The 25,643-nt window shown below is 39.1% G+C and overlaps 1 protein-coding gene across 1 annotated transcript; it reads right to left on the reverse strand.

The window, feature by feature from the left end:
- Nucleotides 1–21,180: 21,180 nt before the first annotated feature.
- LOC126199434 (uncharacterized) lies at nt 21,181–22,812 on the reverse strand. The gene is made up of 2 exons (XM_049936351.1): nt 22,779–22,812; nt 21,181–21,695 (listed from the first exon to the last, which is right to left on the reverse strand). The coding sequence occupies exons 1-2, from the start codon at nt 22,810–22,812 to the stop codon at nt 21,181–21,183; spliced, it is 549 nt and encodes a 182-aa protein (XP_049792308.1).
- Nucleotides 22,813–25,643: the final 2,831 nt, after the last annotated feature.

A 25,643-nucleotide genomic window follows, 5' to 3' on the forward strand; every position in this document is an offset into this window, starting at 1 on the left:
CCGCAATCTTCGATGGTGGGCGGAAAACCACTTTTACCTGAAATTTTCGGAGGATTCTCGCTATTTTAAACGAAGTGTTGCCAACGAAAGGAAGAAAAGCTAAAGATTGTTTCGGCATGTTCTCCTCTTTAATTCACTTCCTGCTTCTTAGTTTTAACTATTAGTGCCCTGTTAATCTGCCGGATGGAATACCTATTTTCGCTGAATACTGTCTTTAGATGGGCGAGTTCTTGAGATAAGCTATCTAGATCTGAGACAGTATGAGCTCTATGAACAAGCGTTTTAAGCAAAATCATGGTTTGCGATGGGTGATGGCAACTCGAAAGAACGATGCACTGAACATCAACGTTACACCCGCCTTTTGCAGCCAAGCAAGTCCGCTATTGCTGAACATTGTATTTCTACTGGACATTCAATGGAGTATGAGAAAACAATGATTTTGTCTACAGCAACGTCTTTCTGGGACTCCATTATTAAAGAATCCGTAGAAATACGACTGGCGGAAAATCTGTTAAACCGTGACAGCGGCTACCAGCTGGACAGTGCATGGAATCCCATCATCTCCACGATTTGCTCAAATCGAAGACGACAGAGTGCGTCGACGGCCGTGGCAAACAGCAACGCAGAGGGCGACTGAGTTCCGCTATTCCACCAGCGAGGGCGCTGCCGGCGGGCAGTGTTGGTTCAACTATCAGGTTTTCGACGCATGCGCAGAATAGTTACAGTACGCTATATATTGCGGAGCGGAGAACTTTATCGCCAGTCTGCGACGGCTCACCTGAAGATGACTGGCAGGTGCCCAGTTGAAATATCGTGCGAAGTATTGAACGACGACCGGCTGCAAGCCCGAAATTTGTTTGAACAGTCAATTCGCCGGGAAAATTTTAAAATTCACAACAGCGGCGTTGGCCGCTGGAATTGTTGCGCCTCCGCAGAAGGATGTCACTGCAGTGTCAAAACCCGGGGATAAACTAAGAGGAATTCATCGGATGACAATAAAGGACGAAGTAACAAAGGCGGTAATGCTGTGGTGTTCGGAGTGCATCGTTTACCCAAGTCACTGCGTAGTTCGGCGAACGACGTGTTGCTTTTCCCCGCGAAGTTCCCCGGCAGTGAAGTGGCCAAGAGCATGCGTTTCCAAAGGACAAAATCGGTTATATCGTGCAATATGGACTAGCTCCCTTCTTTGAGTCTGAAATTAAATCTGACCTCGTAAACGCATCAAGGATTGTTGTTTGTTTTGACGAATCCTTGAACAAGGTGTGCAAAAGAATCCAGGTGGACATTTTAGTGCGTTACTGGGACATTAAAAAAAATCTAGTGTGCACCCGTTACTACGCATCGGCTTTTCTAGGCAGTTCGACGGCAGCTAAGCTACTCGAGTCCTTCAAGAAAAAAATTCCCGGCGAAGCAATGAAAAAACTTTTACGAGTATCGATGTACGGCCCTAACGTCAACTTCGCGTTCTTAAGGGAACTTAAAAATTTTTTGAAAGAAATTGAAGGAGTAGACACCGTTTTACTGGAAATTGGAACGTGTGGGCTGCACGTTGTTCACGGCACCTTCATGTCCGCAATTCAGGAAACAGTGGATGATAATTCAGTTTTTACGTGCCTTGTACAATCTTTTTAAGGGTGTCCCTGCCAGAAGAGCTCTGTATATTTCGACAACGGAATCGGAACTGTTTCCCTTAAAGTTTTGCGTAATCCGATGCCTGGAGAATGTGGAAGTTGCTGAGCGAGCTCTAGTAATGCTTTCGTTTCTGCGAATATATGTTGGAAAACTGGAAGAAAAAAACAAACCAAAATGTGCTAGTTACAGAGTGGCAGAGGATCACCTCAAGGACAAGCTACTCGGTCCGAAAATTGCCTTTTTCAAGACTCTTGCTGGAGACTTGACACCTTTCCTAAAGGATTTCCAATCCGATTGGCCGCTAGCGCCCGTTACTCCACTCTGCTTTGACAGAGATAATAGAAACAACGATGACACGATTTGTACAGCTGACGAAGATCTCGCCGTCAGTTAATTTGGACAAAGAATCCAATCTTTTGGGTGTGAACCACGTCAAGATTGGGTTCACCGCTAAGAATGAGTTCAGGAAGTGCAGGTCTCTCACACCCCTTGAAATCGCTAAGTTCGGGAACTAATGCAGAAGAGGAATGATCAAGCTTGTGTCAAAGTTGATGGAGAAATCTCACCTACACTTTAGGTTGACAAAAGCTGTAAGCTGATTTGACCCCACAATAGCGTGCAGGGAGGTTGGTCCCAAACAATTTCATTCCTTTCTACAGATTTTGGTGGAGAGCAATTGGATGGACGGTGTACACTTCTGTTGTAAAAAAGAACTGCAAAACAAAATTCGAAACATTCAACAAAAAGGAGCAACGGCTAGATGAGTTCTGGATGAAATGTCTCAAGAACCAGCACGGTCAAGCAGCTGCGGAGCGAGGATTCTCGGTGAACAGAGTGCCTCTTCGAGAATATGAGGGAACAATCTATGTTGAGCAGAAGACTGGTGTACGACGCAGTCAAGACACACGGCGGAGTCCAAGGAGTGCCTACAAAAAAGTCCCTTATACAGAGTGCCTCTTCGAGAATATGAGAGAACAATCTATGTTGAGCAGAAGACTGGTGTACGACGCAGTCAAGACACACGGCGGAGTCCAAGGAGTGCCTATAAAAAAAGTCCCTTATACACTCTGTAAGAAACTCACGAGATCGATATGCTGAAGACCTCAAAAATAGAAACGACGAGTCACCCAGGAAAAAGGATCATATAACTAAAAGGAGGATTGTTGACGCAGAAATAAGACAGCTTAAAGAGAAGGAGGCAAAACTTGAGGGGACCATTCAAAACGCTCAGATAGAGCGAGAATCTATTATAGAACGAATCGATGTTCTCTCACACAGCTGCAAGTGAGTTATTCTCCAAAGTCAATTCCTAAATTACAGTATTTGTTGTTAAACATGGTACTTCCTTCTAAATTATTTGTTGTGTTGTCTAATAATAATTAAAATGTTTCTTTAATAAAATGTTTTAAAACAAATGAATATGACAGCGTTATTTATTTTAAACTGCTAACTCCCACAGATGTTTAAATATACATTTCAAACAATAACTTTCGTTATTGGAAATAAACCTAATTTAAGAAATTAAGTATTAAAATAAAGACCAGAGGTAAAATTTAGCAACACGAAAATCCGAAAAGAAAGGGCTGTAAAAATGCACAAAATATTTTACGGAAAAATCTCTTATTATTTTAAAACGAAAGAAAGTAATTAAAGGTCTTTAACAACGATTAAACCGCAAGCTTTTGTATTTAAATAAAAACAATAATAAAATCAGAAAAATTGAGGAATGGAAGAGGTAAAAGACATACTTGGTCTTACTGAAAGCAAATTTTAGAGTGGGGAATATAGTAGCTGCGCTTGGCACAGGTTTTCGCTCTAAAACTGGAGTAACTTCGGACGAGAGCAAGGTACGGATGTCCCGCTACCTGTCGCTTGACTGGGGCTGCTTTCTATTGTCCATTTATAGGATTAGTTAGAAGTAGTAGCGAACGTTAGAGCTGTTCGGAGACGATGATACAAGTCACCGGAAAAAAAAAAAAAAAAAGTGGAAAAGAAGCGAAATGGTATTGCTCTGCATGCCAGAACACTTCGTCTTTTCTACACTATAGAAAAGTCGAAGTGTTTTGGCGTGAAGAGACTTGTGACATTGCTCAGTAACACATTATGCACTTGTTTTGAAGGTCAATTATACTTTTTGCCATCGATTGCATAATTTTTTATCTATGAAAGAACAACATTAAATATGAAAACTAACTTGAAGCTCGGGCTTTTTGTAACGTGTTACACGTTAAGTCATATCAAATAGAAATGTGCCGGTAAAATTTTAAATAGTGACATACATGACTTCTGGGCCCGAAATTTTTCAAATGGCTGATCCTCAAGTGTTACGTTTCGAATGAGAGTTATAACGCCCTGTGATTTAAGAAATTCACTGCACATTCTCACACGTAACATAAATCATCTTGGGTGGAAATTTACTTTGAAAGTAACGCTTCTCAAGCCATTATTCGTAATATTTTCCAGTGATGTTAGAAATGTAAACAGTTGTGACGTCACGCACATCGAATGCACGTTAGTTGTTACGGTAGTACTGCATAATCTTCGACCTAAAGCCTTTGACACTTTTCGGTGTCGGCAAACCGGTCTGTGCATTGTGTAAATTACCCATTTTCTATGCAACTAAACTTTTATTTTGGTGCTATTCTCCGATTTATGTTTCACTGCTGCAGTATTATTCATCAGTTGTGGGCTAAAGTTCTTTGTTAGCGTATCAGATCTTACACGTCAAACCTACAAAAATTTAACTGAAATCTAAAACAATGAAAAACCCTGGAATTCTAAAATATTCCGGCGTTTTTCCCGGCTTTGTCCCGGATGAAAAAATTCCCGGGTTTTTCCCGGATCTCCCGGCCGTATACACCCTGTCAGTCTACTCTTCATCACTAGCACATTGCGATCTGAGTCTATATCTGCTCCTGGATATGCCGTACAATCCAGCACCTGATTTCGGAATCTGTGACTGACCATGATGTAATAGAACTGAAATTTTCTCGTATTACTTGGCTTTTTCCAAGAATACCTCCTCCTCTTATGATTCTTGAACAGAGTATTCGCTATTACTAGCTGAAATCTGTATCTGAACTCAATTAGTCTTCCTCCTCTCTCATTCATTGTCCCAAGCCCTTATTCTCTGTAACCTTTTCTCGTACTCTTTTCCCTACAACTACATTCTAGCCCCCCCTCCCCCCCAATGACTATTAGATTTTGATCTCCCTTTATGTACTGTATTACCCTTTCAATACCCTCATGTACTTTCTCTATCTTTTCATCTTTAGTTTTCGACGTTGGCTTGTATACCTGAACTATTGTTGTCGGTGTTTGTTTGCTGTCGATTCTGATAAGAATAATCCTATCACTGAACTGTTCACAGTAACACACTCTCTGCCCTACCTTCCTATTCATAATGAATCCTACTCCCATTATTCCATTTTCTGCTGCTGTTGATATTGCCCTATACTCATCTGACCATAAATTCTTGTTGTCTTTCCATTTCACTTCACTGACCCGTACTATATCTAGACTGAGCCTCTGCATTTCTCTTTTTAGACTTTCTAGCTTCCCCATCACATTCAAGCTTCTGACGTTCAGCGTCACGACTCGTAAATGTTATTCTTTCATTGGTTATTCGATCTTTTTCTCATGGTCACCTCCCTCTTGGCAGTCCCTTCCCAGAGATTCGAATGGGGGACTATTCCGGATTCTTTTGCCAATGGAGAGATCATCAAACGCTTTTTCAATTACAGGCCATATGTCCTGTTGATAGACGTTATGTGTATTTAATGCAGTGGTTTTCATTGCCTTCTGCATCCTCATGCCGTTGATTATTGCTGAGTCTTCTGCCCTTAGGGGCAGTTTCTTACCTCAAAGACAAGAGAGTGCCCTAAACGTCTGTTCGCCCCTACGTCCTCTTTGACAAAACTGTTGGCAGAATGAGGGTGATTTCTTATGCTGGAAGTCTTCGGCCACAAATGCTGATTATTAATCATAATCTAAGCAGTGGTGGGCTTCGAACGCAGAACTAATGACGTTTTGATTATTAATCAAAGACGCTACCCCTATACCACGGATGCTTACCATCTTCAGATTTACCAAGTAGAATTCAGAGTCAGAGTTGTGTGTTTTTTCAAACTTAATGGTAAATTGCACCCGTCTCAAATTGCAACTACAGAATTTTGAACCAGTTCACATCCTTTCCAGCAACAGTGATTTATTTCATTCTGTTACACAATTTTCGAGAGCTTCAGTTGACACGAAATCTGTGTGTTGAAATGGTTTCTTTTAGCTGCCATCAGTATGTCTAGCTAACCACTGAATTAACAAATTTCACATTGAAGGTGTGCTTTCTTGTTCATTAAACCAAAATCGATGTCATCTGGAAGGTACGAATGCCTAGATTTAAGAAATTTATGATCAGTAATTTCTGCTTTGTTTTGAAGACTGTTAACATAGTTAAAGAGTGTTAGAGCCTTTTTATGTTTCTCTTTTGCCCTTCACAGCAATTGGAGCTACCTCCTTCAGTTTTGACCCTCATAAACATATACATATAAACATATACATTTTTCTTACAGTGTGAATACGACCCGGGAGAAAAACGGGAAAAATCCGGGAATTGTTTAAATTCCGGGAATTTTTCGTTGTGTTAGTTTCCAGTTAAATTTTTGTAGTTTTGACTGGTAAGAACCGATACTCTAACAAAGGATACTACTGTATACCGCTACTGTAGAATAATACTATAGCATTAAAACAACAACGACAGGAAAAAAGAAAATAAAACTTAAATTGCAAAGGAAATGCGCCATATAAAATAACAGTGCGCGTACAAGCTTCTGCCAACAGCAAAATGTGTCGAAGACTTTAGAATACTATGCAATGCATCGTAACAACAAATTGCCTCCGATGAGCGTGACGTCACAATTGTTTACATTAGATTCAATTAAACAGTTACGAGCGGGCTCAGGCAAACGCTCAGTTGAGTCGCGTATGAGTAATACCCTCTCCCGCTTCTGGCTACAGAAATGTGGCTGTTGGCTGTGTAAGCAGCAACCAGCGACATAGGGTACACGGAAAAAATTTTATTGGTGCGACCAAGCTGCCAGATTCACGCGTGCGCAGTGGATCCGGATCTAGACGGGGGACTGGCAAACCGGGGTATCTGATCCGGACGGCAATTTCTTGAAGGGGGGGGGGGGTAAAATTCATATTCTTGAGGGGAAGAAACCCTGTTTCACTAAGCACCTAGCATCAAACGCACCCCTGCTGGTTTTTGGACATTTTTGAACACATCCTAAGTTGATTTCTGAATGAATTGTAAGTTGATTTTTGAATGCGTGCATAATGTACGTGATGTCTCTGCCAGGGGAATCCTTGTCGCAGCTGGAAATGAACTTTCCTGCAGACAAAACGGGATGGGGCTATACGATTTGAGTAGAATAAAGCCGAACCGGTGAATGCCAACTGCTGCTTGTTTATGTGGTTGATTCGGTTTACAAATGTTCAGCGTTGTCATAATTCCTAGCGAAATCCATAGATTCAGACTACCAGGATGGAAATAAACGACTAACAGGAATAACAGGTAAGAGAGATTATGTATTATCTTCTCCGTGTATCCAAGAAAGTGAAATTTTGACAGAAAATTTTTGGCCAGATCGCTACACTAGACAGGGCCAGTTGTAGTCCCCGGCTAGCAGCCGCTTAAGTTCCATTCTGGGAGCAGCGCGGAAAACGCATTGTTCGAACACGTAATAACGTCTAACCGGAGAATAATCACTGGATAACTAAACCGGTGATTGTGGCGGGGTTAGTAAAGGTAACTGGGGAATGAGTTTTGACAGTGGTAGGAATAGTTACAGAATTAGTGATGACAAGATTGTTTGTTAGAACGAGCTTCAAATGACTCTATGGGACTTAACATCTGATGTCATCAGTCCCCTAGACTTAGAACTACTTAAACCTAACATAAGGACATCACACGCATCCGTGCCCGAGGCAGGATTCGAACCTGCGACACTAGCAGCAACGCGGTTCCGGACAAAAGCACGTAGAACCGTTCGGCCACATCGGGCGGCTGTTAGAACGAGGAAGGAGAAGAAACGGGGACATCACACAAACTATAGAAGAATATGACTATTCCAAATTTATACAAAAATTTCGTTCTACCACTTTTTGGTCTCGCGCATGAGAGACTGGAGCGTATGAATGAAATGTGAAACTATTTCCTAACATAAAGCTTTTTGATTGTAGTAGGCCAAATAGGTATTTCGTATTGGTACTTAGTGAATTATATTGTCGTGCTATAAAAATGATGATTTCTGGCAAAACAGTCGTGTGTGTTACAACTGTTGCAATATTATAAAGGGCTATTTTGTTTTATCCAGCACAGAGTGACAAGTAGACGTAATCAGACTGAGAAGACCCACCAGTCTTGGGTGCTATTTGTATTAACAGCTTTTTCAGTATTAGACGACGACATTTCGATTTTTCATGTAGCAAAACGTTTGTGACGAACGTTGATGAAGCAATAGTTCTTTCGCAGAAAGGAAACTACGCCATGTTAAGCCGTAGCAAGATTAGAGAGAAAAATCGCTAGGACCTAAGGATTGAAGAAATGTGTACTGTCGGGCTTGTCTCTTGTCTTTACTTGTTTTAGGTATCTTATATTTAATTTTATGTCACACAGAAAGCAGGTTATTAGCTAATAGGCATAAAGAGTCAGATTTTTCTGAAGAGTTCTTGTTCTCCCAGTTACAAATAATTCCATCCAGTATTAATTGCGATTTTTTTAATTTTTAAGAGGGACATGATGTCAAATCGGCCGACTGGGAGCAGGAGAGGAACTACATGACATTTTAATTTCCACTGCCCTGAAATAGTCTGATGGCATCCATTACGAAATATACATGGTTGAGTTCCACAGAGCGATGCGCAGAGCGCTCTGAGTTATAGTGGTGGAGAGGAGGAGGGGGGGGGGGGGGAGTCCCCACGTGACTCGTATTTACATTTAGTGATTTTTCTGTTTCCTCTTCGTTTACTGCTCACACGTCAAATGAAAACAAGACGGATTTCTGTGGCTAGGAGCGATCGAGTGGACTAAAAAACATTCACATGATTACGGAAGGCTAATATATGTTACTAGTTTCAGATTTTATTTTATTTCCACCTTTCTGACAGTCAAGCATTAATCGCCTTGCAGAACAATGAAGTTATTTTTGTCGGTTTGCTAAAGAAATTTGGGTTTTATTAAGCTTTCCTGCTGAGGCAGTTAATTTATTTGAAACGAAGTGTTTAATTCCACACTATTGGCTAGTTTAAACTGTTCGCTGCATTTCAAGTGCACGTTTTCATCTTCTAGCACGTATGGCATTATGCCATAATAAAGAACCAAACATGAGATGATACAGTACTGGTACTGCAAGAAAATTTACATCCCGAAAAACACACCGAAAAGGTTAATATCAGGTCGAGGCCGAATTCATTTGGAATCTGGACATAACGAATGTGCGCTTTAAGGCGAACTATGCATTTTAGTATGGTTCACAAAATTCCGACGCTCTTGGAGTGTCCTCTGATGTCTTGTTTCTTTTATAACATAATGTAGGAAAGATTTTTCAATGTTTTTGCGAACGTACGGGCTTCCTACGTCATCGTAGCTGCGCAAGTGCTGCGACGCCTCTTATCTGGCGCTTTCTGGCAACTGCTGAAATGAATCTATTTTTAACAGGTCGCGGGAAAATATTGCGAATTGCGGTTCGAAAAGAGTTAGTTTCAAAGTAAATTTCCTTTTACACAAGATGAACTATGTGCGAGAATGTACGATGAATTGCTTAAATCTCAGAGCGTTTACTCTCATTAAAAAATCAACTCTTCGATGACGAGGCATTTAGAAGAATTTCGAGACCAGAAGATCAGAGATTTGTCAGTATTAAAAATTTTACTGGCGTATTTGTGTGATGTATCTTAAAGTGTAACATGCGCTAAACAGATCAACATTATATGTAAAAGCTTAGCTTTTGTAGCTTATTAATCTTAGAGACAAATATTACATGCGAAAGCTTTGCATTTCTTGTAGCAACACTATGTATATTAACTTAAACCATTAACTTTTCCTGTTGATGGAATCCGAATGTATACTTCCGTAATACGAAAATAAATAGCGTACATGTTGCTGCACGTCAAAGATCTTTCCAAAACGTGCTTTTTTCCCCTGAGTTTCGTTTTCTAAAGTACCGTGAAATTCTACGCTGCTGTATAAAACCATATTCACTCAAAGGATTAATTAAATTTTACAGTTCCGACGGAAAGTATAGTGTCACTTACTACGGAAAATGTGTATTTTCATCCTGGAGAAAACGTATTTTTGACTGGGAGATCCGGGAAAAATCCGGGAATTTTTTTTCCTTGTCCGTGTATACACCCTGTCTTATAATATTCTATATATTATGGAAATTGCAGTGCTTTTTCCAGATAAGGTCTCGTCACATAACCTGCCCTAGCAGGTAATTTTACCTTTGACATATGTCAGAATGCTGATAGACAACAAAAATTCTGACGTTTCAAGTGACTTAGTGGTGGTCTGTTCTAGGGCTCCCTAAAGAGCACTGTTGAAAAGTCCAGTCAAAACATTGGCACTATAGTGGTTTTAGTACTTCATAATTATTCCGCTTAATACCACATACAGCATAATTGGAAGTTCATAAGCTAAACTATGTATCAGTAAGTATGAAGAATTAGACATTACAGCAAAGGAGATCTACATTGACATATACATCTGTACTCTGTGAGGTGCATGGCAGAGGATACGTCCCATTGTACCAGTTATTAGGGTTTCTTCTTGTTTCATTCACATATGGAGGGCAGTAAGAATGCCTCTGTGCGTGCAGTGATTATTCCAATCTTATCTTCACGATCCCTACGTGAGTGATATGTGGGGGGTTGTAGTATATCCCCAGAGTAATCATTTAAAGCCAGTTCTTCAAACTTTGTTAATAGACTTTCTTGGGACAGTACTCAAGAGCCTGCCAGTTCAGTTCCTGTAGTATCTCTGTGTCACTCTCTCAGGTTTAAACAAACCTGTGACCATCTATGCTGCCCTTCTCGGTATATGTTCAGTATCCCCTGTTAGTCCTATCTGGTATGGGCTACACATACTTCAGAAGTATTCTAGGATTGGTTGGATGAGCGATTTGTATGTATCTCCTTTGCTGACTGATTGCACTTCCCCAGTAATCTGCCCATAAATCAAAGTCTACCACCTGCTTTACCCATGACTGAACCTATGTGATGATTCCATTTCGTAAGCCTACAAAGTGCTACATTCAAATACTTGTATGAGATGGCAACTTCCAACAGTGACTCGTTGATATTATATTCCCCGATTTTGTAACGTGCAAAATTTTACATTTCTAAACATTTAGAGCAAGTTGCCAGTATCTATACTGAGTCAAAATCTTATCAAGATCTGACTGGGTATTTATGCAGCTTCTCTCAGATAATACTTCAGTATAGAGAGCTGCATCACCTGCAAAATTCCTGATTTTACTATTGTCTGCAAGGTCATTACTACACAATGTAAACAGCAAGTGTCCCAACACACTTTTTGGGGCACACCCAAAGTTACAATGTAATTATCATTGTCAAAGAAACAAAGTACTTAATGGACTGTGTGTCAATTTGCTGCATAAATGCGTAAGCAGCCACATCACATTGTTTTAGCTGTATCTCTCCATGTTAGGAAGCAGTTCTTTAGCGAAGGCTTCAGTTGACAGAAATAGACAATATTTCACAAGGCAATCTATTCACCAAGAAAGAAAGCGTTTCTCACTTGAAGGCAATATTTGAAAATGGAAATTTGTTTTTGATAGTAATTGACAGGTTTAGTTGCTGCACCGATTATTAATCCTCCACAGATGTTCCTGCAGTTTGCTTCAGTCTTTTACCATTGCAACATCCTTCTAGACAGCAGCAGTTTTTGTGAACAGCCAAAATGAATTAATATGAGGCCAAATGAATGAATAGAATGGAACAGAGACTGTGGGAAAAATTGAAGGGGTTGGTGAAAGGAAGTGCTAACCCAAGAGAGCATAGTTTTGAGTTCTGTGTTGTGTGTTTGGTTAAATCTGTAAGCGGTAAATCACAATGGACTTGTTTGTAACTTTTCCACAAATTATTACACTATTTTTTTTCTATGTAATCTGTTAGATGGGTAAAAAAAAATGTTCCTCAAAAAACACCCAGGAGAGTTATTAGAGCAAGAGTGTGATTTTATTGTCTTGCTTCAGAGAGTAGTATACCAGAGTCACTTAAGAAAGAAAGGAAAAAAGAATTACTATTACAGTAAGGGCCTTAATATAATCACAAAGTAATGATATCAGTTTATCTGTAATGGATAAATTAATACACAAAGCTTTTCTGAACTTTTGCAACCATCCTCTTTTACACCAGAAAACAGAATACTTGAAAGTCAAAACTTCTCACATTTACATATATGGAGATTCCACACATGCAATAAAACTGACAGCCAGACAGTATTTCTAGATCTCCTGTCTATTCGAGAAGTACAGAACGTGAAAGTATTCAAAATAATAATTATGTATAGGAGGTATGTACGCAAACAGCTGTTTTATATCACACACTTACTTTTTGATTGACAGGATGTACTCTGTTAGATTTTCTTGGTAACTCTAAGGTGCTCCCTACCTCTTTTTTGTAATGAAACATTTAAAAAAAATCTGCATTCAAGTGATTTTGACCTTCATTGACACGCAGTTTGTATATTCAAATTTATCGCAAACAATGCATTTGAACTTGATGTTTTTCCATCAATACACTTTTTCTTTGTTACATGCAGTTTTGTTTTCTATCTGAAATGCTCAAAACCATCTTCACTGGTTAAAACTGCAACTATAAATTTCATTTTATACCCTCGACTGGTTTGTTTTGTCGATAATAGCTAGCTATTTCCTTCAGCATTTCTCAATTTCTGTAAAATTTCAGTTGAATGAAATGAAAGAGTGGCTTGGAGTCAGAAAACAAGGTAAAATTTTTTTCTAGGTCCCATATAGGTATACAATAGTTGTACAAGGCAAGCATATTGCAATTTTTATTCTGCCCATTACAGCTGTCCAGAAATATGATCCCCTTCCTTTGTGTCTTAATATTATGGATGTATTTCAATAAATGGCTACCCATCTTGTTACTGTCCATAGCAGCTAAACTCCATTCCCACATTAGGATAATTCTGACATCTGTGGCACAGTTTTGAGTGTTCACATCATTTGTTAAAGTCTTGCTCAAATGAAAATTAGGCCCACAAGATACTTTTGGTGTGGTTAGTGTTTGCTGCTGATCAATAGAAATTGTGTGTATGTTTTCAGGGCATTGTTTAGCTGTGGCACTTGGGTATTCATGTTTCACCATCAATTCTTCAGCTCTTCTGAAATACAGCCCTTTTTGTTTAAGGACCTCATTCTTCCCATCGTTTGGACTCCATGGATTGGTAAGTACGTTGTACAGCCTATTACAAGTCTTGCAGGTATCTGATTCTGATAGTTGAAGAGCAATATTATACAACTACCAAAATATCTGCCAGTATTTGTTTTCACCAGTTGTGCTTGATGTATACTATGAAGGTTATGGCTATGCTTACTATGTGTCTCGCCATTCCTAGCTCAGTCATTGCCTTACCTCACTGTGTCATTAGACTTGGCCTGCATTGGTGTGGCTGGGAGCTGTGAATGACCGAGTGGTTTCCAAAAGCCCTCGAAAAATGAAATGAGCACATAGCATCATTGGCCGGGATGCTCCATCTGCCTTGTATCTGTGTGATTGGTATCTGAATGCCATGGAACTTGTTCAGATCCTTCATGGTGAGCTTGTAGCCCATTCTACAGCTCTATCAGAAATCTGCAGCTTACTGATACTCGGCACAGCATGGTCTAGAACTGTTTAAACATTTGTATTGTAGTCCACATGGTGGTAATTGTTTATAATAAAACACAGTAGATCAAGTGGTGGCATGGGAACTCAAGTGTGGTTAAACATTACATATGAGCCATTCAATTTTTTGAATATTAACTATCATTTTTACACACAGCTTAAGTGGGCTAGTTCTGCCATTTTGGTTTGTGATGTTCGAGAACTGGGAGGAGGTGGTGCTGGTTATTACAACTGCAATGTCATGAAGACTGCATGCTTGCTCTTGGAGTACAGTTGCTCCTTAGCCAGGTGAACAACAAGCCTTTGTGCCAATCCCCACAATTCCCCCTACTGGAGTTTATAACTCAGTGTGCAGCTTGGTGGGATAGAATGGTCAATTTGACCAACAGATTTGTCTAACAGTAAATTGAAGATGTGCTCCCCATAGCAGACTCCCCCACGGGGAGGCACAACATTGCCAACAGGGCTCAGGTCATAAATCACAACAGACTTCATCAGGAAACAGTACAAGATTTCTACAAGTGCTCAAGTGAAGAGTATCTCATGTTCTTGCACAATTTCCATGAAGCAAAACGCCCAAATGGAAGATTGCAAAGGGATGAGTAGATAAAATCATCCTTCTGCAGGAAGTACTGCCATGGCACAAGCAGAAGAAGGAATAGTAGAGGAGCTGAAAGAAAGCAGAGATGGTGTCCCACACACAGCCATCCTTGTCATTACCAGTGGAAGAACATCACCAGGTCTTTTCAGCTGGTCATGCCTGTGGAGGTAGACCAGGGTGAAGAGGATAAGAGGGATTCACTAAATGGCAACTCTGACTTATATCTGTAGCACAACATTTGTAACTAAAGGCATTATGTGACTTCCATGATCTGTACATTATGTGTAAATAAAGTTGTATGTAGACATGTTCAATCACACTCTTAACTGTCCCCAAAGGTAGCGAGTGTTGTATGTGGCAAGGTCATGATTTTGTTACTAACTCATTCAGTATGTCTGATGTAGGTTCCCTGAGCATGTGTCCGATCAGTCCAAAACGTTTTGAGACTGGATTAATAAAAATTATAGAAATGTTGAGATTGTGGTTTTAATGCTTCAGGTGTTCTACATAGTTTTCCTCTACATGAGTATAATGCACAATATGATCTTACAACAATGTGAAACTTTTAGAGAAGTGCTTTCTTGGGATGTTGCTCAACTCGAGCATCACATTGTTTTGGATGTTGTTTGTGTTGTCAAACAGTTAAACCTGCACTTTGTCATTTTGTGGTAAGTTTGTACTGATAATACCTAAGTCTTGTCACCCATGATTTTATGAGAAAAGAATTGTCTGTTTCGTGTATCTTGATCAAGCTGCGGCACCCGTCCCTGCATCGTTTCTGTTTGGGAATCAAGATATGCAGAACAAGCTTTGCACACACTTTACTGTTCTGCAAAACTTTCTGCAGAATGTCTTAAACAATTGATTTAGAAATGTTGATCCATTGTGATTTGTGACACAATATAACTGACCTACTAAGGCAGTACATCCACTACTTGATACTGCTTGTTTACAAATGATTGGTCAAATATACATCTGCTTACAGTTGTCAGTTCAAGCCACCACTATAGGTACTACACTGATGTCACTTACACAACAGGAATAAAATCAGTCTCGGAACTTTTTGGGTGAATGGTGTAAAAAAATATAAAACCATTTGTTTTACGAATGCATCTTTGCATAGTTGTATGAAACAGTCTGCCTGTTACCAAGTTGCACCATGTGCACCTCAGGCACACACAACGTTCAGAATTTCAGGCTGGAATGCAACTATCATGCGGGATGCAAGCAGCAATCTGGATGGGGTGGGGAAGGGGAAGGGATAGTAATGTACGGATGGAGAGAGAGTTGAACACTGTCTGATGGAGTGTGCAGTGACTATACAGCCAACAGTCGCAGCATCAGGAGGTTGTGGGGCAGGAAGGTGGAGATAAAAAGGAGAGGAGCAGGGAAAGAGAGGTGGCTGTGTTGGCACAGGGCTACAAATAAACAGAGTGGGAGGTGAAGAAGGGGAGATGATGATAGGACAGACGGGGTGGAAACTGTTGGGTGGAGGATGTGGGGATAGTATGTTACCATAGGTTGAGGCCGGGATAATTACGGGTGCGGAGAATGTGTTGTAAGGAGAACTCCCATCTCTGCTATTCAGAAAAGCTGATGGTAGAGGGAAGGCTCCAGATGGCTCAGGTAGTGAGCCCTTTAAATCAAGTATATTATGTTCAGCTGCATGTTGTGCTGCAGGGTGGTCCACTTTGCTATTGGCACAGTCCCTTCAATCTGATGGACAGCTGTTTGGTAGCCATACCAATATAAAAAGCTGCACAATGATTGCAGCAGAGGTGGGAAATGACATGGCTGCTTTCCCAGGTGGCCCAGCCCATGATGGGGTGGGATAAATCTGTGACAGGACTGGAATATAAAGTTCTGGGTGGGCTGATTGGGCAGGTTTTGCATGTGGGTCTTCCACAGGGGTATGATCCTTGTGGCAAGTTACTGGGATTGGGTGTGGCAAAGGGATGGAGCAGGACGTGGAAGTTAGCACACTTTAGGAGGGGTGTGAAGTATCTCAGGTAGGATGTCCCTCTTTTCAGGGCATAAGATAGGTAATTAAAGCCCTGGCAAAGGTTGTGGTTAAGTTGTTCCAGCCCAGGGTGGTACTGGGTGACGAAGGGGACACTCCTTTGTGGCTGGTTCTTGTTCACTTCTGTTTAATTGTAGTTGTTAAGGTTGGCCAGTTTTATAAATTTATGTTATGTGGCAGGGCATGATGACAAAATAGAATGGTGGAAGAAGCACAGAGGCAATCAGTCAGTAGCAGATAGTCCAAAGGGATGGAAATGATATTGAAAGCTTAACTGAGAATGGAAGTGGAGATGTAAGGGAACTAGGGTTGGAGACTAGAGAGAGTACAGTCATTTTCATGTTGGACCGAGCTGTGACTCTTGGTTTTGTGGATTGGAGACTCCTGTATGCAACTTCGAACAATCAAGATGTTTCAGTTCTAGCATGACTGCATTTGAGTTGTGGACTCAAAAGGGTCTAGACGTATTTGCCTTAGGAGCGATGTTTCCTGTACTGAATAAATTTCGTACTTAGCTGTGATTTAGAAGATTTGTATGTGATTGAACTGTAAGAGCTACGAGCATTGAGTGGGTTTATTGTAGTTTGGAATACCTGTGCCATCAGACTCGGAAACAATTAGAACAGTTACTTGCAAATTGTAAGAGAGATTTTAATTTGTCTGGTAAATTGTCTGCTGTTGAAGTTACATGCATAACTGCTGCTATTAAATAAACAAGAGCAATCCAAACAAGTATGTTGTGATGCCTAGTTTCATTTATAAAGTCTAGCTGCAGCTACATAAATTTAATTAGAAGATGTCTAGCAGGTGTGCTAGGACATTATGAACTTGAGATCCTTAATAAAGGGAACTATTTTGCAGCAATGTACAACTGGCCCTAGACAAAATCTGACCAGCAAAAATTCAGACTAAATCCAATTGTATAATTACATTCCCCTCCACAGGAAGAGCTTGTAATGCCTCCTTGGTACTGTATGAAAATGGTAAAGGTAACTGAATATGCTCAACAGTATGCATTGCATAAGTACAGATTTGTCGTCTGAAGGACATCTTACAAATCCGGTGGCATGATGTATTGAATTTAAATCCACACACAAAATTATTAATTACTCTGTTAATTACTGACTTGTTTTCCTGAAAATTAAGATAGTCACAACTTTCCTGACAGATGAGTGTCTCAGACTGTGGGTGTTGCTGAACATACCATAGCTCAATAAGAGTGAAAAGAGTTAATTTTAAGTTCCACCTTAAGTAGTGATTCGGACTCCGTATTAAAAGGTGAAGGTTCTATTTGAAATGGAATGCTTAAACAGCAAGACGCGATTGGTCTGATGGTTTTCGAGCGATGTACTTCCTGAAGCATCTTTTCTGTAACACAAACTATACAACATAAAAACAAATATGAAAAAATCTATAGGTGACTACATTATAGACATGGGTGCAAATAATTAATTATTATTAAATCAAATTACAAGTTTGCCACACGTGCTTATGAATACCTCAGCAGAAGGACCAAGTGAAAAGTTGAACATAAGCAAGAAAGATCCTCTTCCCTACGAAATCTCTCTGCTGCTTTAACAACTGATAGTAGCTTCTCCTTAAATATCAGTACTATTATCTAAAATTATTTAACTGTATGAGTTGTCATAATTTTTACTTATTCGCATATACTTTTAAGTTGTAGTTTATAATGGTGAATCATTGCTCAGAACTCTTTAAAAGTTCTATAGGAGAGGGAAGAGCACCAAATAACGAGCTTATTCAGTGAAATGCAGTTAGGCAATCTAAAACCCACTCAGAGGCTGTTAAAAATGAAAGTTACGTAGGAAAAAAGTGAATGAAAAGATTCTAAAAAACTTTGTGGTTCAGACATACTTTCTGTCTGTATTCAGAGCATTTTAACTATTTCTGAAGAAATTATAGTTAAACTGACTCAATGTGAGATCAAATGATAGAAATACAATCAGTTAATGAACTACAATCAGTTCCATCACAGGATGCTGCCATCAGCTGTAGATCTTACATCTAAATCTATACTCTGCAAACCACTGTGAAGTACATGGCAGAGGACCAGTCACTAAGACTTTTTCCCATTTCATTCAAATATGCAACACTGGAAGAATGACTGTTTAAATGCCTCCAGATGTACTTAATTAATCTAATCTAGCCCTCATGATCCATATTGCTATGGAAATAGTGTGAGGGAGGTTGTACTACATTCCAAGGATCATAATTTAAACCTGGTTCTTGGAACTTTAGAAGTAGGCATTCTTGGGATAACTCTTGCCAATCTTCAAGCGTCTGCCAGTTCACTTTCTGCAATGTCTCTGTGTCACTCTCTCATGGATCAAACAAACCTGTGTCCATGTGTCCATTCATGTTGCCCTTCTTTGTATATTTTTACTATTGCTTGTTAGTCCTATTTGGTATGAATTGCAGACACTTGAGCAATTCTTTAGGATATGTCACCTGAATATTTTGTAAGCAGTCTCTTTTGCAGGATGATTGCATTTTCTAGTATTCCACCAATAAACTGAATTCTGCCACATGTGTTACCTATGACTGAGCCTATGTGTTTGTTCTATTTCATATGGTATGTCCAGGTATTTGTATGATTTGACTGATTCTAACAGTGCTTTGTTGATCTTATAGACGTAGGATACTATGTATTATGTTTTGTGAAGTGACAGTTTTACATTTCTGAACATTTAAAGGTAGATCCCGATCTTTGCCTCGTTTTGAAATCTTATCAAGATCTGACTTAATACTACTGCAGCTTCTATCAGACAGTACTTCAGTATATATAACTGCCTCTTCTGTGAAAAATCTGAGGTTACTATTAATATTTTCCATATCATCAAGATGCAACACCAACAGCAATGGTCCCAGCACACATCCGTTGGCCACAACTGATGTTACTTCTACATGTGTTGATGACTCTCCATCCAAAATAACTTGCTGCACCCTCCCTACCAAAAAAATCCTTAGTCCAGTCACAAACTACTCTTGATACCCATTACAACTGTACTTTTGATCAGGGTAAATATGGTAATGAATCAAATGCATTTTAGAGATTGAAAAAATACTGCATTTACCTGACTGCCTTATTCCAAGGCTATCAGTATGTCATGTCAAAGAAATGTGAAGTCCATCCTTGTTGGCATGTAGAAGGTCATTCTGTTCAAGATACCTCATTACTCCTGAGCTTAGAATGTATTCTAAGATTCTACACCAGATGGATATCAAGGATACTGGTCAGTAGTTTTGTGGATCATTTCTGTAACCTTCTCGTGGACGGGTGTGTCTTATGCTTCTTTCAAATTACTGGGCACAGTGTTTTGTTTGAGGAGTCTATAGTCGACTGTAGTTAAAAGAATGGCTTACTCAGATGCAAATTGGGTACAGTACCTGATAGGGATTCCACTGGGCCCAAGAGCTCTGTTCAGTTTTGACCATTTCAACTATTTCACTGATCTTTTCAATATTACAAGGATAAATCTAGGGGACTTCTCTTGAATTTTATTTTGTAAAGGGACATTTGAAAATGGATTTAAGCATTTCTGTTGTTGGTTTGCTAACCTCAATTTCAGTTGCTGTCTCATCAGTGAGTGACTGGATATGTGACTAAGAACGATTATCAGCTTTCCCTTGGTTTTGTGAAACATCATTTAACAGTTTATGCTATGGTAATTGTTGAAGGCTTCATACACTGCCGTCTTTACAGCCACTTGTGTCTCATTCAGCATCTCTCTAGCGTACCTATAGTTCTAAGGTTTGTTTTACACCCGTTACACAGTACTCCCTGTTTCTTCAGAAGCTATTTTTTTCTGTGACTTTGTACCATGGTGGACCTCTCCGATCATGAACTGTCGTTAATAATTAAAAGAACCGCCTTCAGTCACAAATTGTGATTTTATTAAAATGCTCATCTTCAAGTGCCTTAACAGTCTACATCAAATTTAGATTTCGTTTAATTCTGCGCCTGGCAAGGCCACATTGTTACATTACAAAATGCCGCATTATGAAATCTAAGTTTATAAAACTATGATAAATCGAAAAGTAACTAACCGTTTCTGGTAGTAGATGTATGGTTGTGGTGAACGTTTATGTACAAATACACACTTGCAATTAAACAGCACCAGGGCCGGTGCCAAGCCCAAGTGCCGCCCCGTGCGAGCTGCTAAATTGCAGCCCCCCCCCGTTTTTTTTTTACAAAAACATTTGTGGACTTTTATTTAAACAAATCTGTAGGAAATGTCAGCAATCAATCGCAATTTTTGTTTTTACTTTTCAGGTTTCGGCCACTGAGCGGCCAGTCTCAAAGCTTTTAACATGTGCTTACATCTAAACTATCATATTGACAGTTACGTTCAGCATGACGGTGTAGATGTAAACATAACTCAAAGCATTGAGAATAGCCACACTGTCCCTAAATCTATGTAGATCTGGAAAATAAAAACAAAAATTGCGACTGATTGGTGACGTTCTCTACAAATTTCTACAAAAACAGTCGCTGGGCACCAGCTCAAAAATGGAGTCAAACCAGATTGAAGAAATCTAGCTAACTTTAATAAGCCTTGTGAATTTACAAAAATGTTCAAATGTGTGTGAAATCTTATGGGACTTAGCTGCTAAGGTCATCAGTCCCGAAGTTTACACACTACTTAACCTAAATTATCATAAGGTCAAACACACACACACACACTCATGCCCGAGGGAGGACTCGAACCTCCGCCGGGATCAGCCACACAGTCCACACGCCCAAGACCGCTCGGCTAATCCCGCGCGGCAAGAACTTACAGTTAACGTAAATAAACATTTTTCATTGGCTGTGAACAGATACTGTATTCAACGGAAAACAAAATATATTTACAATTTAACGATAATTTGGTTTGAACAATAAAATTTACAATAACTATTTAATGTTGAACAAAATAAGAAACAACACAGTAAATAACCAAGACACTGATCATAATATAAAAATTTTAAAAAAATACTAGATAAATTGAACCTTCATGGCTTTTGCTTGTGCAAACTCTTTCACACGATCTGTGTAATTTAAGTCCTCTGCAAGCTCGTGCTCAATCGATATTGCTGCAAGATCATTCAAACGAGTTTGGCTCATCGTTGATCGGAGGTATGTCTTTATCAATTTCAGTTTTGAGAAACCCCTCTCTCCACTCGCAACTGTCACTGGGAGTGTTAGGAGAATTCTCAGAGCAATGTTAACATTAGGAACAAAATTATGCCTCCCTATAAACTCCAGAGTCTGTTTTGGACCAATTCCAGGTTTCAACAATGTTGAACGCACTTTCATTTCTTCCCTCAACTCCAGTGCATCAATGTCGCTTGACTCATGACCTTGCAAAATCGCTGCGAGGTTTCTACACTTTGTGTCCAGGCTGTCTGGAGGTGCATTCTTCAGCTCGCCGATGTCGTAGAGATAATCAAAATAATCACAATGAGATTTCAGTTGATTGAATCTATCATCCAAAGATGTGGTTACTATATCTAAAAATAATAGCAGAATTCAATCTTGTACCGTTTTGGTGGGTCATCTATTGTCTCATCCCTTCCTTTATAAGTGTATTGGCTTCTTACTTCGTCGCCGGGAAACGCTTATCCGTGGTAACGTTAGATCTTCTAGCTCTAATTCTGTAGCCAATTCTTTGGAATCCGTCAAGAAAGACACAAACTTTTCTTCTGTTCTGCAGGTCTCAAAATATGCTTTCGATTTTTCAAGCATTTCCACGGCCTCAGAAACATTTATGTCAATGGTCTTTGAGGGTCTTACTGACTACACTGATGTGAAGTAGAACGTCGTACCAGATTACTAGAGAGAAGTGAGAAAGGTGTAATTTTTTATTGGATTCGCAAGTGACGTTGCTACGTGAGCGCTCATGGCGTCGAATTCTTCTGATGTCTGAACCAGTGCATCGTAAACGCCTCCAATTTGAAACCTCAGGGACGTAAGTGCATCGATGCGACTTTCCCACCTAGTATTGCTCAGTGGCTTCAGCGACAGGTTAGGCAGATACTTCTTCAAGACATCCCAACGTCGAACGGAGGACGAGAAGAAGTCATACAAGCTTTTCACTTGGAAATAGCATATTTAGAAGACATAGCGGCATCGTTTACAAGATTCAATGAGTGACTGCTACATGGTACATAAAATGCTCTCTTGTTCACATCTGAAATTCTTTGCTGGAGACCAGACTTCTTTCCTTTCATATTTGCCCCATTTTCGTATCCTTGCCCTCTCATATTACACAATAGGATTTTTTTTATCTTCCAAGAACTAGAGTACGACCTGCGTCAAAGTGGATCTTCAAGAATCAGGCACTGGAAGAAATCCCAGGAAATGCTCCCGAATTCGGTCATCGTATACCCCGTCGAGTCTTGTCTCCTGGACGAAACGTACCACAACTGTCATCTGCTCAACTTTTGAAATATCTGGTGTGCAGTCCAGAATTATACTGTAATACTTTGCTGATTTCATCATTAATAGAATGTTGTTGGTTATAGATGATCCAATAAGATGAATAATTTCATCCTGTGTTTCTTTTCCAAGATAATGATGACCATTGTTCTCACCTTGCTTTGTTCTGTGCAGGTGCTCCATCATCATAGTGTCGAACATTCCGAATAATTCAACGAGTTTCAAGAAGTTTCCGCTGTCAGGCTGAAAGAGAGTATCTCTACTTCCTCTTAAAGGCAGTCATTGCCGACCCAGGAAATGAATTATTCCTATTAAGCACTTAAGAACATTTTTCCAATGTTCGCTTTCAATATTCAGAAGCCTTTGATTATGGGCGTTGACAGTTCGTGACTTTTTCTGTCCCTCGGAAAACACGATCCACTTTTTATGTGAATTCAAATGCTCGGTAGACTTCCCATGACTTTCGAGATACGAAGCAACCTGCCGCCAGTCGCTTATACCGTTCTTTACAATTTTTACTGTAGATGACGAAAAAAGTTTGCAAGAAAATCAGAACACAGCATCCTTGCACTTTGAGTACACCAACCAATGTCTATCTGCTTCGTGAAAATTCTTCAAAGAATAGCTGTAGTAGATTAGAGATTAGATTAGATTAATACTAGTTCCATGGATCATGAATACGATATTTCGTAATGATGTGGAACGAGTCGAATTTTCCAATACATGACATAATTAGGTTAATTTAACAACATACTTAAGTTAATATAACAACTTTATTTTATTGTGTTTTTTGTTTTTCTTTATTTTTTATTTTTTTAAATATTTTTTTGTTTTTTTTCTTAATTTATATCTAAAAATTCCTCTATGGAGTAGAAGGAGTTGTCATTCAGAAATTCTTTTAATTTCTTCTTAAATACTTGTTGGTTATCTGTCAGACTTTTAATACTATTTGGTAAGTGACCAAAGACTTTAGTGCCAGTATAATTCACCCCTTTCTGTGCCAAAGTTAGATTTAATCTTGAATAGTGAAGATCATCCTTTCTCCTAGTATTGTAGTTATGCACACTGCTATTACTTTTGAATTGGGTTTGGTTGTTAATAACAAACTTCATAAGAGAGTATATATACTGAGAAGCTACTGTGAATATCCCTAGATCCTTAAATAAATGTCTGCAGGATGATCTTGGGTGGACTCCAGCTATTATTCTGATTACACGCTTTTGTGCAATAAATACTTTATTCCTCAGTGATGAATTACCCCAAAATATGATGCCATATGAAAGCAATGAGTGAAAATAGGCGTAGTAAGCTAATTTACTAAGATGTTTATCACCAAAATTTGCAATGACCCTTATTGCATAAGTAGCTGAACTCAAACGTTTCAGCAGATCATCAATGTGTTTCTTCCAATTTAATCTCTCATCAATGGACACACCTAAAAATTTGCAATATTCTACCTTAGCTATATGCTTCTGATTAAGGTCTATATTTATTAATGGCGTCATACCATTCACTGTACGGATCTGTATGTACTGTGTCTTATCAAAATTCAGTGAGAGTCCGTTTACAAGGAACCACTTAGTAATTTTCTGAAAGACAGTATTGACAATTTCATCAGTTAATTCTTGTTTGTCAGGTGTGATTACTATACTTGTATCATCAGCAAAGAGAACTAACTTTGCCTCTTCATGAATATAGAATGGCAAGTCATTAATATATAATAAGAACAACAAAGGACCCAAGACTGACCCTTGTGGAACCCCATTCTTGATAGTTCCCCAGTTTGAGGAATGTGCTGATCTTTGCATGTTACGAGAACTACTTATTTCAACTTTCTGCACTCTTCCAGTTAGGTACGAATTAAACCATTTGTGCACTGTCCCACTCATGCCACAATACTTGAGCTTGTCTAGCAGAATTTCATGATTTACACAATCAAAAGCCTTTGAGAGATGACAAAAAATCCCAATGGGTGGTGTTCGGTTATTCAGATCATTCAAAATTTGACTGGTGAAAGCATATATGGCATTTTCTGTTGAAAAACCTTTCTGGAAACCAAACTGACATTTTGTTAGTACTTCATTTTTACAGATATGTGAAGCTACTCTTGAATACATTACTTTCTCAAAAATTTTGGATAAAGCTGTTAGAAGGGAGATTGGACGGTAATTGTTGACATCAGATCTATCCCCCTTTTTATGCAAAGGTATAACAATAGCATATTTCAGTCTATCAGGGAAAATGCCCTGTTCCAGAGAGCTATTACACAGGTGGCTGAGAATCTTACTTATCTGTTGAGAACAAGCTTTTAGTATTTTGCTGGAAATGCCATCAATTCCATGTGAGTTTTTGTTTCTAAGCAAGTTTATTATTTTCCTAATTTCAGAGGGAGAAGTGGGTGAGATTTCAATTGTATCAAATTGCATAGGTATGGCCTCTTCCATTAACAGCCTAGCATCTTCTAATGAACACCTGGGTCCTACTATATCCACAACATTTAGAAAATGATTATTAAAAATATTTTCAACTTCTGACTTTTTGTTCGTAAAGTTTTCATTCAATTTGATGGTAATACTGTCTTCCTCTGCTCTTGGTTGACCTGTTTCTCTTTTAATAATATTCCAAATTGTTTTAATTTTATTATCAGAGTTGCTGATTTCAGACATGATACACATACTCCTGGATTTTTTAATAACTTTTCTTAATATAACACAGTAGTTTTTATAATTTTTGATAGTTTCTGGGTCACTACTCTTTCTTGCTGTCAGATACATTTCCCTTTTCCGGTTACAAGATATTTTTATACCCTTAGTAAGCCATGGTTTGTTACAAGGTTTCTTACGAGTATATTTAACTATTTTCTTGGGGAAGCAGTTTTCAAATGCATTTACAAAAATGTCATGAAATAAATTATATTTTAAATTGGCATCAGGTTCACGGTACACCTCATCCCAGTCTAACTGCTGTAGGCTTTCCCTGAAATTTGGAATTGTTAAATCGTTGACTGGACGTACTACTTT

Source organism: Schistocerca nitens, chromosome 8, assembly GCF_023898315.1.
Source record: "Schistocerca nitens isolate TAMUIC-IGC-003100 chromosome 8, iqSchNite1.1, whole genome shotgun sequence".
NCBI classification, from domain to species: Eukaryota; Metazoa; Arthropoda; class Insecta; order Orthoptera; family Acrididae; genus Schistocerca; species Schistocerca nitens.

Excerpts from the sequence above, each read along its gene's own strand:
- LOC126199434 (XM_049936351.1), bottom strand. The coding sequence starts at position 22,812 with ATGATGATGGAGCACCTGCACAGAACAAAGCAAG. Across the intron at positions 21,696-22,778 it reads CCTGCACAGAACAAAGCAAG|ATATAGTAACCACATCTTTG; the intron begins GTGAGAACAATG and ends TATTATTTTTAG.